Source organism: Vigna radiata, chromosome 8 (assembly GCF_000741045.1).
Source record: "Vigna radiata var. radiata cultivar VC1973A chromosome 8, Vradiata_ver6, whole genome shotgun sequence".
NCBI lineage: Eukaryota > Viridiplantae > Streptophyta > Magnoliopsida > Fabales > Fabaceae > Vigna > Vigna radiata.
The window spans coordinates 5,450,726-5,465,620 of record NC_028358.1 but is presented as its reverse complement, the minus strand read 5'-3'; the positions used below and the strand labels follow the sequence as shown (position 1 = coordinate 5,465,620).

At 32.1% G+C, this 14,895-nt stretch overlaps 1 protein-coding gene across 2 annotated transcripts; it reads right to left on the bottom strand.

Annotated features, from left to right (window-relative positions):
• Positions 1-9,625, bottom strand: LOC106772175 (uncharacterized protein SYNPCC7002_A1590). Of its 2 annotated transcripts, none has more exons than XM_014658391.2 (6): positions 9,361-9,625; positions 8,278-8,468; positions 8,137-8,182; positions 6,633-6,715; positions 6,426-6,542; positions 1-292 (listed from the first exon to the last, which is right to left on the bottom strand). In XM_014658391.2, the coding sequence occupies exons 1-6, from the start codon at positions 9,539-9,541 to the stop codon at positions 221-223; spliced, it is 690 nt and encodes a 229-aa protein (XP_014513877.1). In that variant the 5' UTR covers positions 9,542-9,625; the 3' UTR covers positions 1-220. The 2 variants fall into 2 exon arrangements, with proteins under 2 accessions (XP_014513877.1, XP_014513878.1); XM_014658392.2 differs by having other exon boundaries at positions 9,356-9,486.
• Positions 9,626-14,895: the final 5,270 nt, after the last annotated feature.

The following is a 14,895-nucleotide window of genomic DNA, read 5'->3' as shown; positions in this document are numbered from 1 at the left end:
TGAACTAGCAAAAATAATTGAAGTACCCACATCTAAAATTCACGAATCTTTCAAATTCCATTTAATCATATAGATTACATTACAACCAATACCATCTCCAAACAAACAAACAAAAAAATGTTCACCCAAGAATGCAATAATGCACATGCTACAAGCGATATTTCTAGAACCTATTATTGACTATACAGCAATTTAAGGGCGCCAGTCGCAACGCATTGTTTCAGATTTCACCTGTTCCGAGAGGTTGCCTTGAAGTATCACCAGTGGCCCAAGCTTGATAATCTTTCACAAGCTGCTTAGAAAAATATATAACAAACTAATCAAATTCATAAATTGTTCAGTATATAAAATATGAATAAGATTATATGTACCATGCAGTTCATTATTGAACCATAAACCATAGCTACTACTACTACTTCAGTCAACAAACCAATCTCATTCTATTTGAACCTTAAAAAGAACCAACAAATTAGGTTTCTTTAAATGTTAAAAACACAATTTGGTTATATAATACTAACGCCGTATATAATTAGGATATGCTAATGTATACCAGCTTGCTTTTTAGAAGTATTTTATAAGCTATAACTTCATTTTTCTTGAAATATACCCCAGACGTAACTAGCTAAAATATTCTTTTTAAAAAATAAAGACGCTGTATATTCGCAGATCCATTTAGAATTTGCCAACATACACCCAGTCCTTTTAGGAAGATTTTATCAAGTTATAAAACTATATGTTGGAGCCGCCTTAATTTCAGTCACTCCTAGCTCACCTTAGTTGTGGCCTCTTTGAAAGTTGTCTTAATTGTAGCCTCCAAAATGGTAGTTTATCCACCAGTTGAATAATAACATGTCTAAATAGAATATTTATTAAGTTGTAGATCTTGCTCAACAAGTTAATTATTGAGAAAGTTCCAACCATAAATTCTAAGACTGTTATTTTTAAAATACATTTAAGATATATTGTTAAAATGTTCTTTCTAAAAATCAAATGGGTGTATGATAGTAATCCTTAATTACTTGCCATGATTTTATATAATTCTATTGATATTGAAAACAATTAGTAATTAGAAGGGAAAGTCAAATACAATCAAGAACAAAAGAAAGATGTATCAAATAACACAGGGAAACTAAAAATTGCAGTAATAGCAAAGTAAAATCTGAAAAATATGAAAATCTGGTCAAAATCTTTCAACTTCAAATGCGTGTAGAAACAAATAGCAAGAAGAAAGACAGAAAAAAAATTTGAAAACGAGGTATGAAATGCCATGCTTTTTGTCATCAACATTAGGTCTTGTTTCAGTACAGCAGGAGTGCACTTGGGAAAGAAAAATAAGAATGTACGATATGATAGTTTGCTAATACTACCACTTAGAAGACAATATGTAAAATATGAATTTAGTTTTGTGAGAGTGATATCGATGATAGACAATATATTTCTTCTTCATTTTTAAAATAAACAACCAGATTTTTTATGTTGTTATAACTAGGTGCACAACAGAGAACTGAGAAATAAATGGACAGAATTAAGCACGGTTCCGCCATCAATCCGTGACTTAGGTGATGTGCAGACTATTTGGCAGGATACAGACAGGCCCAAGGTGTGGAAGGTTTATGATAGCTACCCAGATTTATTTTAAGCTATAAAGACTTCCAAGACAGGTTCTTGGATGTTCACCCAGAAAAACTAGACAGCTTTATTAACAATGAAACAAGCACAGTAATCTAAATTGTTACACTAACCCTGGTCTTTTGAGAGGACCAGACTCTCTCTAGCCTTTCCTTACAAAACTTCCTAAAAATCTGCTAAAAACAATTGCTTACATAGACTTTATAAAAGTCTGAGACAACAAAACCTATCATTAATATCTAGTTTCACGTTCAAGATATACATGTCTCAACATAAGGAGTGTTGAAAATCTCACGTCGACTAGAAATAAGACCAATTTATATTACATAAATGGATGCAAACCTCACCTGCTAATTTCATAGGGTTGAGTTAGACATAAAATACACTTAAATTGGTATCCGAGCCTGATTCCAATGCAAAGACTCGTGGGTTATGCTCTTCAAAACTGTGGAACTTGGGACCGTCTGGGAATCCGTTGTTGGTTGTAGTGGGTCTTTGCTATCAAAATTGTTCATGGTAGTACTATTGATCCTCTCAAAGGTCGCCTTATGGCGAAAGATTTCACATAATTTTTTTATTGATTTGGATTATGATGGTACTTTTTCTCTAGTGGCAAAGATGGTTTCTATTCACTTGTTCGCTTATTTATGGTTATTATGACTACTCTTCAACACCAACTGAATGTCAAAAATGTTTTTCTTAGAGATTTCCAAAAAGAAATTTATATAGAACAACCTCTAGGTTTTGTTGCTTAGGATGAGTCTTCTAAATTAGCATGTCATCTTCACAAATCTTTATATGGCCTAAAACAATCTTCTAAGATTCTAGTTTGGTCAGATCACAAACATTTTGGGTTGGTCACATGTTGGGTCATCCCAAACTTACAATAGAAGTCTTAAAAAGTATTTAATCCTAACTCAATCTCACAAAATTGATTTATAAAGTGAGGTTTGCACTTAATTATATGTTATAACTTGACCATATCACCTAATAAACCTAACTAGGATTTTAGAACATATTTTTTCTTAATTACTATGGAAATATTGAGATTATTTTATCCTAATAATTTTCTATTTACAAAGAAGTCAATTTTAAATGTGCTTCATACTAACAATTCAATGCCTTATAAGTTGTATCAATGCTTGTTATAAATCCGTAAGTACATTGCAATTTCCTACAAAATTCTGCCAAGTGCAAACTGATAATCTCATCCATGAAAAACACATACAAGAAAGACAAAGCAATCTATGTTTTATGAAACATTAGAAACCATGAAAACAACGAAACAATCAAGAGTGAGCAAAAGGACCTTTTCTCCATGCACATTGGGTTGAGATCACATCGCACCAATCTATCCAACTGCCTAAACATCAATGCAAATCACCCTTTTGTGCACACCCTTAAGCCCGACTTGTGACTCACTCTCCTTAGGTTATCTTATTTTCTTTTTCAAGGAAAAAACGTCTTTCCTAGAATAGATTCTCATATCTTTTCAAATCACGCTGTTCGTATCGAGAAGATGGAATGGGTATAACGATTCCACTTGGCTTCTAAAATCAAGTTATGCTTAAGTGGGTTGGGCTACGAATCCCATCTCACTACAAAAGTTGAATTTGTTCCAATAAAACAATATGACCAATGGATAAGATTGATGCTCAACTATGTAGTGTTATTATATCTACTATTCATACCTCACTCACCTATTTTCGTCCCCATGAAACATGTGCATTAGTTTGGACCGAGAGTCGTGGCCTTTATACCAACTGCACACGACATTTGTATGTTTTTCCAAGATCTCTGAACCCTTTTTGCTCCATGATAATTTGAGAGCCACATGGTTCCTTATGTTGGACAACTTCATGTTGCCTTATATATGATTTAGTGAACTCCTTCCACCATTGCAATTGTGAAGAAGGAACTCGAGAACCGCAATATGTTTCAAACTATCATCCTGAAGTTAGGAGTGATACAAGTGAGGTTGATCATTCTCTATTTTATCGTCAATCATCCCAAGGATGTATATTGTATATGTGGAAAACGTTACTATATGTGGAAAACGTCTCTATTGACAAGGAGAATACCGTACAACTAAAACAATCTTGCTCAAAAGTTCCAAATAAAATATCTTGGACCCTTGAGGTACTTCCTTGGTACAAAAGTTGCACAATCCAAGGATGGTTTAGTCATATCAAAGAGAAAATATGCCCTTGATGTTAGCAAAATAATGAAGATGGAGTTTTGGTGATGCCAAATTCAAGTCAAGAGATTCAAGAAGATCATTTGAAGACTCATTTTATAGTTCAAAGCTTTTGTAATAATTATAATTGAGGGTTTAGAACTTAGATTTTTGTTGGGTTTTGATTCTTATACTTTCAAAAGGTGTAATTGTTGTTCAGAATCGAAAACTCTCGATTTTAATCGATTAAACCCAGTTATAATCGATTAAAATCGCTGCAAAGACTAAAAGCCCAATCAGCTCTGAATTAATCGATTAAAATTGATTAAACCTGAAAATAATCGATTAACACTAGCCGTTGAGGTTTTCTAGCCGTTAAAAACTAGTCGTTGTACTCTTTTTAATCGATTAACACTAATAGTAATCGATTAAAAGTGTTAAATGGCCAGTTACGAAGAATGGAAGAGTTTTTGGTTGAGTCTATAAATAGGCTATCTTTCTCCATCATCAGCAACTCTTCCCTTGTGTTAAATTTGAGAATTGTGTGCTCTTGCTTAGCTAAGGAAACTCTTGTCTGTGGTGCTGGTACATTGCTACTACGGTGACAGAGGAATAGTTGGTTCATCCTTGGTGCGTCTGAGGAGGTGTGTGGAAAAGGATCATCCTTCGTGAAGTATTCGGAAGAGGTGTTTCATCCTTCGTGAAGTATTCGGAGGAGGTGTTTCATCCTTCGTGATGTATTCGGAGGAGGTGTCTCATCCTTTGTGAAGATTCAAAGGAGGTGCAGGTTCATCTCTTGTGGTATCAAGAGAGGTGGTTTCTAAACTCTTACAAATTGTTTCTTTGTGATTGTAATTTGTAATTGTTTTGTGATTAGTGAACTGTTTATCTTGGTTTGAGATAAGCGACTGGACGTAGGATTGGTAAGATCTGAACCAGTATAAAAACATCTGTGCAAATTTCTCTCAACCTTACTCTTGTTATTTATCTTTATTATTTGCATAGTAAGTTTAATTGAGTAGAAATTAAAAGGTAAGCGTTTATATTAAAACCCCTCTTGGTTTGTTATTCCACGTTAACCATTCCGTTGCAGCCGCTCTGCCACTTGAAATTTTAGTAGAAACAAAGATGTTAAATGCTAAGCTTGTAGACACATTAATAGTTCCAAGCATGAAACTTGTACCCGACCAAAGAAAACATCTAATCATGAGATGCACAAGGTTAGTTGGTAAGTTTAATTACCTCAGTATGACTCATCCATACATCACCTTTGTTGTGATAGTAAGTCAATGTTTAAACTCTCCTTGTCAAAACCATTGAGATGCAATCTTGTGGATCTTGTTAAGAAGTGAACTTTAAGTCTAACTCAACCCCAATAAACCAGTTTGTAAAGTGAGGTTTGCACCCACTTATATACTCTAAATTGGCCTTATCTCTAGTCGATGTGAAACTTCTAACACACCCCCTTTATGACAAGGTATATACATCTCGAGTATGAGACTAGACATTAATGGGTGGTCCGATAACGGCCCAATAGCGGGTAGAACAATATGCCCAACAAACAACAAATATCACTAGGATAGACTCTAACCATAACTCTGATACCATGTTAAGAAATGGACTTTAAGCCTAACTCAACCCCACAAAACCGGCTTGTAAGGTAAGATTTGCACCCACTTATATATTCTAAATTGGCTTATCTCTAGTCGATGAGAGACTTCCAACAGATCTTAAAGTATATTAAGAAAACTCTAGGAAAAGGCCTCATTTTGTGAAAATAAGGGAAATAATCAAAATATTGTAAGGCATTCTAACACTGACTAGGCATGGTCACCAAGTGATAGATGCTTCACTTTAGAGAGTTATGTTGTTCTTAGAGGTAATTTAATATCATGGAAAAGTAAAAAGAAAATATTATGACAAGATGAAGTGAAAAATCATAACACAGGGCAATGACAGTCAATGTGAGCTTATATGGCTAGAACAACTCCTCAAAAAGCTTAAATTTGAAGAAAGTTTTCAATTGCACCATATATGTGACAATTAGGCAGCATTACACATTGCTTCCAATACTACCTTTCATGAGGACCAAAAATATTGAGGTGAATTATCATTTCATAAGAGAAAAAGTGGAGTCTAGAAAAATCACCATTAGATTTGTCAAGCCTGCACAAGACTTTTACCCAGGTCTATACATTGTGTTGCTTCCTAATAATCAGCTTCACATTTGTTCTTTAAACAGCTTGGCTGCTTTTTCTATGCGGAAATTCTCTTCCGAAAATCTGGTGACCCTTAGGTCTCTAGACCAGTTCATGATCATTAGCTTTCATGGCTTTGTTTAAAAGCAAATTTTTGTGCCAGTGTGCAAGTACAACCTGCTACACCATGGTGCATTTGGTTGGATCTTAACTATGATATGTTTAAGGAGGCCTCGGTTACACAAATTGATTTGGGACAAAGATTAGGCATTTCAAGTTAGGGGTCTATTGGTCAAGGATTGGGAAGCTCTGTTCAATTGGGATCTATTGTGTTATTTTTCTTCAAATGAATTTCTTCTTTTATCCATAAAGGAAAAACATAGCTTAAAAAAATTTGCAGATAATAATAAGCTTTAACAAACCTGTGACATAAATCGGGGAAGCATAAGCCTGAGTATTTGTTCAAGGACTTGAGTCCCAGCTGACTCAATTGCTTGCTTTGGTATTGCTAGGAAAGGAAAAGGAATTTCAATGCTTACCTGCATTCCACATAGCAACCCAAAAGAACACTTTAACTGGAATCCAACAAATATAAAATCGCAAGAAATGAAATAAACATAGAGTTCTACCTCAATTATAGTGTCTGATGTGAGTTGCTGCGTCAAAGACTCTGCCTTACTACTATCACACGATATCCGGTTAACCATTAGAGCTGCATTACCATATTAAAGTATTGAAAAGGTATTCCTGAAAGTAGCATAAACCAAACAGCATGACACCCTATATTGCTTTCTTCGACTACAAAAAAATTGCCTCAGCTGCTGCTATAAATAAGGAAGTAACATATAGTTTTGTAATTATCGCAGTTACTGCTTCCAATGAATAGCCAGTAAGCTACAATCAAAAGCAGTACTGAGCAGAATAAGCATTGGTCCACTTTCATACCAATTTAGCCACTCACATTGTAGTTGTTTTTTCAAACAATTTGACAAGGCCAACACTTTCCAAGAATTCACATACATCTCAGCTCATATAAACAAGTTATATCTGATATTTCTTAGGCTATGTTTGAATAAACTTCCCCATAAACACTCACAGGATTAAATGATAAGAAAGAAAAATAAAATAATTGCTTAATAAGCTAAAGTTAGTTTGTAGAAATAAAATCAGCTAATGGAGAAGTAAACAAGAAAAACCTTTCACAAATTAACTTATGCGTAAACTAATATTAACTTGTAAAAAAACTTATATCATTTTCCTCCTTATTTTTTCATCCTGTAGGTGTTTAAAGAGAACTTCATCTAAACAGCTTTAACAATTATGCTTCATCTTCATATCATGCCCTCTGAATACTTTATAAAAAGGCATTAAGTTGAAAAACAAATTCATGTCATCCATTTAACACTTTCTTCATTTAGTAAGTATGAAGATGTTGTATATGCAAGGTTGTTGAACTCGAAGTAGACTTGACTCGCATATTTGATCCATAAACTTTGATAATAGTGTACTAGTCTAAATAAGATAAAACTAATATATATATATATATATATATATATATATATATATATATATATATATATATATATATATATATATAGTTAAAAAAGTATGTTCTTAAAGTAAAAACATTTCAGAAAGTAGCTAATTTCTTCAACTAGTTTGAACCCTAATAAAATATAGTCATTGTAGGGTTAATAAAGGGCAAAAATTACTAATAATTTCAAACTTCTTGACTCGAGAATTTCTGCAAGTTTACAGGAGTTTAAAAGTTCATCCATGTTCATTCAGAAAATAGTTTGATTGTGTGTTAAATCATTTTCTAAAGCTAGGATCGTAACTTAAGAGTTTCAGAACCTTATGAGAGTATGAATTCATAATCATTTATTCTTAATGCACTAACGAACGGAAATAACAATGAATAAATTCTAACAGACATCCTTTATCATATCGATTTAAATTGGACTCCATGATCAAAAGGGAGGCTGCAACATTGCAATTTGTAAGGTCTACACAACCCTTTGCAGCTGCAGTCTGTGCTGTGTTTTCCCAATTTTTCTTAATCAAAACAAAATCTTAACAACCACACCACAACCTAAAACTATACACATTTGACATGCATTTAGCAAAACTCACCATCAAACTTGTCGTTCTGTGCAGCAATCATTGGTGATCCCTCGAGCTGTCACCAATCGTCAAAGCAAATAATCAAAATAACGAAACAAATGAACACAGTAGAAAACTAAATTCAGCAACACATTCAAATAAGTTTGACACCTTGCAAGACAAGAGCTTGATGCAGCATCCATCAGGCTGCTCTTCCACCTTAACCAACAACACTGGACAAATCTCAAAGTTGAAGAACCTGAACCTATATACGTAACACCGAAACGTGTCATCATTTACCCGTTCAATCCTCTCCGCGTCCAACACCGAGTACTGACTCGCCGGTAACCGCATGTATTCAACTGCACAGATCATAAAATTCAAACAAATTACCGCTTTTTCAAAATCAAACAAAAATATAGAAAAACTCATCTGGTCTAGTTCTTCTACACACACAATCTTTATCTTTGAAGTCCTTTCACTTTAAAACTAATATTTTCAATCTTTATGCATACATATAAGATCCATTTGCACAAACATTTTCCAAACAACTTTAGGAGCAATTTGTAGGAGAAGAGAAAACAACTATAGGAGAAGAAAAATTAAAATTAGTTTTTCCATAAGTTAATAAAATTAATTTTTTTTCGTAATTAACTTATAGAGGCATTATCATATAACTTCTCTAAATTCACATTTCTAATTTAATCTGTGCATAATTTCTAAATTCAAATTTTTAATTTAATCTGCGAATAATTTCTAAATTCTTATTTTGAATTTAATTTCTGCATAATTTCTAAATTCTTTTTTTAATTTAATCCGTGCATAACCTTAACCTATGGAGAAACTCATTTAATTTTGTTTTCCTTCTTATGTTAAATATTTACTAAAAACTTGCTTGAACACACCTGTATTTGTTTCACACAATTCAAGGTATATATATATATATACAGATGAGCTTCCCAAAACTCTTCCTGAGAGGAAAAAAACGAAGAAAAAGTGGAATGGATTTCTTTACAAACTAAAATTATGGTAACATCTGCAAATAAAAGCAATAATTTAAATAAACTACTTATACAAAAAAATTGCAAATTAGCTTAATCTAATTTTAAGTTATGCAGAAGAAATTTTCCAGACAAAACTCCATCAATTATGTACCTAATCTATTTTGGATTATTGTTTTGAAAACTGCAGATACTATAACAGATTTATAGATTAATTAGAAGTATTGATTAATTAATATTGCTCTAACATTACTTAGGGGACGCTGCAGTTGGCGAACGGAAACAGACTCTTTACGGCGAGCGACGAACCGAGCCTTTTGCGTTGGAGTGGCGGAAGCACGAAGCCAAGGGCGCTGGGATTTACGAGCGCATTGTTTGGTGGATGGAAATGAAATTGGAATGGAACGAAACAAGGAAGAAGAAGAAGAAGCCATCCACCAAACTGTTGAGTAGAGATGGATAGAGATAGCACTGGGAAGCTGCAGCAATTGAGAATAACGAATACTGGCCACAAAATGGGAGGCCAAGATGCGTTGTTGTCACGTGAGCGACCATTCCTTACTTGGTGTGATTTTGGAGGAAAAACAATTTAAAATTTTTTACATTCTTTTTTTTATTTTTTTCTTTTTTTTTCGAAAAAATATAAAAATTTATACATTATCCTTTTTTTTCTTATATTTTGAATTAAATAAATGTCAAAAATATCTCATAATATCATTATTTTTTATTGAGAAATATGTTATGATGTAGAAAAAAATATACTAGAAAACTTACTTTATTACGCATGTTAAAAAAATAATATATAGTATCTCTATTAATAATATAAACATATGATGTAAAAGAGCAAATATTATCTTTGAATTATTTTTCTGTAGGATGCTTATCGAAGGTGTATCAAGGAGATGGTTTTACCATTTTATTCTTTTATTAATTTAAAAAGTATTTTATTTTTGTTATTTATTTTATTAATATATGTATATGTGTTTAAAAAATAATTATATATAAACAATCATTTTTATATTTTTTATTACTATATTATTAATAAAACTTTTTTTCTTTTTAGTATATGTTTTTTAATTTTACTTTTCAAATAATATTTGTAAAACTATAATAATATATTTTTTATTTTTACGTGACTTTTTTTATTTAAATTTAACTGTGTTTTCAAATTAAAATAATTATTTTATAATTTTATTTTTTGAGTAATCGTTTAGTTAAGTTTAATTATATTTGTTGTTATAAAAAAGTGTGAGTATGTGGAATTGTGAGAACCTCTAAATTTTTTCTATTATATAATATATATTTCAAATTTCTGAAATTAGGTTCAAAAGCTCAAACCCCACCTTCTTGCTAGAAAACTCAATTCATCATTTTCTCCTCCTTCTCTCTACTTCTTCTCATCACTGATCCAGTGGATTTCCAATTAGGTGGTGCCCTAGCGATCACGACACAGAGGGCTCCCTTTTCGATCAACCAGTTTTCCCAATTTTACCGGTAAGTAGTTCTCCGTTCTTCCCTTTCATCCTAAGGCTATAAGCATGCATCGCAATCTGATTGCATGTGAATAGCGCTTCTTCTCTTTGGTTTCCAGTCTCGCTAAGGTTCCTAATTCTGTCTCATACCACAAATTTGTGGTCTATGGGTGATTCTAGGTTTCTCTCACGGTGCCAAGTGCATTGACCATCCTGTGAGCTCGGTTGTGCAGTTTAAAGGTAAGGGAAGCTAGGATCTCTTCTTTGTTCAGTTTAATAATTAGAATTTGGTGAAAATTTCGGGATTAATATATATATGGAAAACTGATTTTTGTGTGTTTATTTCTGTGGACTAAAATGGAATTGATTTTGTGTATGAAATTGAATGTATATTGAGTTCCATGTTGTGATGTTGTGAACTTGTTAATCATAAATTTGTATGAGGATGATGAAACACTGAGTTTAAGTGATTTGATGATTGGAATGATGTTATACCATCTGCTAGAATAAAAGTTAAGGGAATTGAGGCAAATTAGGCCAAATTGAGGGAAGTGAGATAGTGAAATTGGGAATTATGAGTTAGAAGTTAATTTAGGTAGTTGAGTCAGTTTAGGTAAGCTAATCCTAACTTGTTTGAAGTGTTAATTTGGTTAAAAAGAGTAGTTAAGTAATAAATTTGTAATTTAGTTAGGAGGTTAAGTGGATTATAGTAATTAGGCTCAACTTAAGGGAAGTGGAGTGATGATTTTGAGAGTTAAGCGTCATGGTCTGAAATAAACCTTTAGGATAGTTTAAGTAGGCTGTTTCTAACTTATTAGAATTGTCAAAATGAGGAGAACCAACTTCAAAGTGGTAAATTTAGAAATTGGCCTCTAAGTTAGGAAAATTGAAGGTTTAGAACCTAAATCGATGCATAGTTACTAGATTATGAGGTTTGTGAGTGTTTAGAAACCTTAGACAAGTTAGAATCAACCTATCTTTCGAATTAGGATCATTAGAAATTCACCAAAAGGCCTAAAACGAAACTTAGGGGTGTGAGTTCTTCCAAATCTGCACAATCTGCAGAAAATTCTGCAAAATCCACACCTGGGCGCCCCAAAAGGGCGCTAGGCGCCCTTTTCTGCTGTTGCTTTTGTTTTTGATAGTTTGTGGGGTTTCGGATGTCTGTTTTAGACGTTCTTTAGGTCGTTCTGGGGTTTTTGACCCTTCCGGAGCCATTGGTGAGGGTATCAAGGCTGTTTGAATTACTTAAGTATTGATAATTAAAAGTCCTAAAGAAATTTGTGTTAATAAGTGTTGGTTTTGTGAAAGTATGTAATGTATGAGTTGTTTTTATGACATGGTTGATGTTGTATGATGGTGTATGGGTTTGGTATGAGACAATATAGTAAGAATGCACTTGAATGACTATGAAATTTTACGTTTGATGAATCAAAGTGGTTTATGAGGTACATTATTGATTCAAGAGGAATATCATATTATTTAAAGTGGCCGGATTAAATACGAAATTAAGATCTCTCGGTGGGATCAATTAGTGTATTGAATGTATGTAAGAGGCTTCCACTATGGGGGGTTATCTCTAACACTCTAACGGTCTTTCATTCTCACTTAGAGAGGATTGGCGCGTGTGGTGAGAGTAGTGGGAGGTCCTAGGGTAAGCGCTATCACTGGAGGTCTATTCCGCGGTAACGGACCAGCCTTGTGTGTGGTCGGGTGAAACCCCTCGGCAATGGCTTTGCAAAGCAGTAGAGGCCACCACAAGTGCACAACCCGCCCCAGCTCTATATACATTCTTAGTCCGGACGAGTCTAGAGGTCTTAATATGATAGGATGATTATTTTGATGTGTTTTATGAAATTAATGTCCATGTTTATGAGGATTTGAAAGTTTATGTGGGTGTGGAGGTTCTCAAAGATATTAGATTGAATTGGATTAAATTGTATGTTTATTTGAGACCTAGCTTACCCTTACTCTTGTGTGTGTTGTATGTGGTTGCCTTCTTCCTTGCGATGATCATCCAATCCTTTGGATGTGAGCAGTAGCTGATGAAGTACCACTGGAGCAAGCATTGGAGAACGAAGAAGACGCAACTGTCTAGTGCTTAGGATCTACCTTAGCTGACTTAACTATTTTGAAATACATCCTTTGTAAGTAAAGTTTTAAATTTATGGTCAATTTTGGATGACTGTAAACTTATGATTTTATTTTATTCTTAAAATGTTCTATCATATTATAATGTTTAAAGCATTCAAAAATTATGATATAATTTTTGGGATGTTACAGGAATAGTAAATATTAATGTTTTTAAATATTTATAATAGTATACACATTATTCAAATATATGTAATATCATCATGCAAAAAAATTTCGGGCCTGCGGATATCCGCGGATATTTATTACATGAAATCGCGAATAGCAGGTATTTTAATACCTGCTTATAAACGGGTCGGGTGTGGGTATTATACTATTCGTATCCGTAGATATTCGCTACCCACAAAAAATAAAAATGAAAATTTAATTTTTATTTTATTAAGTTAAATTTAATTAAAATTAACATTAATTTATATTTTACAAGGTTAATTTAATTAAAATTGTATTATATGAAATATACCAATTGAAATTAATTGTCATTTATGGACAATTAACATGTATTAATAGGTCTGATTGTTTTACTCTTTACAAAACATACGTTATTGATTATTGATTTTTGGGTTTGATTGCCTAAAAATATACTGGTCAGATTTTAATAATTTATAAAAATATATCTTTGCAAAATATACGGTATTAATTATTGATTATTGGATTTGACTGCCTTGTCTAAAAATATATTGCACTAATGGTTAATCAATGGATTTGCCTGCGACAGACTCTATTAATATACCATTGATGTCTAGGTATAATCTTCCTCTTCTATCCTAATAAAATTTAGACCTTTTTATATCTTGAGGATCGAAGTGTCTTCTGCACGTCAACAACCCATAGGAGCTGATAACATTCTCAGGAAGGAGTGAAAATCAAAAGAGAACAAAGCAAAGAAGGATGATTGACCATCGAACCAAAGGACGATTGACCATCGAACCAATTCATCCAAAACAAAAAATAAATTTTAATTAATATTTAATTTAATTTATATTATATTTTATATACTTTTTTGTAATTCTATTTAAATTTTATTTTAATATTTTATAAAAATATATTTTTTAAAATATTTGCGAGTATACGCGGATATTCACGAATTTAAAAATATCTGCGGATATTTTTTAAACAGATATCCATGCAGGTAGAGGGATGGGTAGCGGGTGAATTTTTTTTTTGTCGGGTTGGGTTGTGGGTAGACACTATCCATGCCCGACCCGATCCATTGCCATATGATATTGTAATCGGAGTTAGTTAATATATAAAGTAAATTTATATTTATTATAAGTAAAATGTAATATTTATAAGTGTACAAATATTTATTTATTGAAAAGAAATTATTAATTACATATTGATAATTATGCATTGATTAATTCTTTGTATGGAGACCAACTAATTATCTATGCTTAGGATGTGTGTTGAGTTTTATTACAATGCAAAAAAATATTTAATTTTGATTAAAAAAAATTAATGTCTGATTAAATGACATTTGTATTTTATTTACATTATTTGGTCGGTAAATCAATTGTCCAATACATGTCAATCTCATGGTTTGAGTAATATTTAGTATTTGAGTAATTGTGATTTTCATTTGTTTATAAGTTTTTTTTCTTATTGTTCTTGTTACCCTTGTGTGTAGCTATTCTCCTTCTTGTATTTGCAACATTTACTCTTTATTTTGTTTTTTTTTTTTATTTCATTACATATTTCTTCCCTCGTTACCATATTCTAATAATTTATAAAGAAATATGTATAACTTCCTTCTAATTTCTAACCATCTTTTTCTATATAAATAAGATGTTAGAATAGTTAGGATAATCCTTTTATAGAATAAATTTGCAACAATATAATTCCTTCTTCAATTTGTAACATTTACTCTTTATCTTTATTTTTATTGTTGTCCTTATTATCACGAGGAGAAAAATATGTAATGAAATAAAAATAATCATATTTTCGCTTTTGTTTTTTATATCTATAGAAATATATATAATCTTATTGGTTAATTCCTCCTTTAAAATCATTTTAATATTGATTATGAATAATTATTTTAAGGAAATATATAAATATAACTAACAATATAAGCACAAATTCCTTTAAACATGTTTGAGAACGAAAAATGTTACACATATAATTCCACTTAATTGAAAATGTTACACATATAATACCATATCAAGGTTTTG

Bases quoted from the DNA above. Each gene is read 5' to 3' on its own strand.
- LOC106772175 (XM_014658391.2), bottom strand. From the start codon at position 9,541: ATGGCTTCTTCTTCTTCTTCCTTGTTTCGTTCCATTCCAATTTCATTT. The intron at 8,183-8,277 runs GTGTCAAACTTA...GATTGGTGACAG, and splicing joins TCAAGCTCTTGTCTTGCAAG to CTCGAGGGATCACCAATGAT. The intron at 6,716-8,136 runs GTGAGTTTTGCT...ATGGTAATGCAG, and splicing joins ACAGAACGACAAGTTTGATG to CTCTAATGGTTAACCGGATA.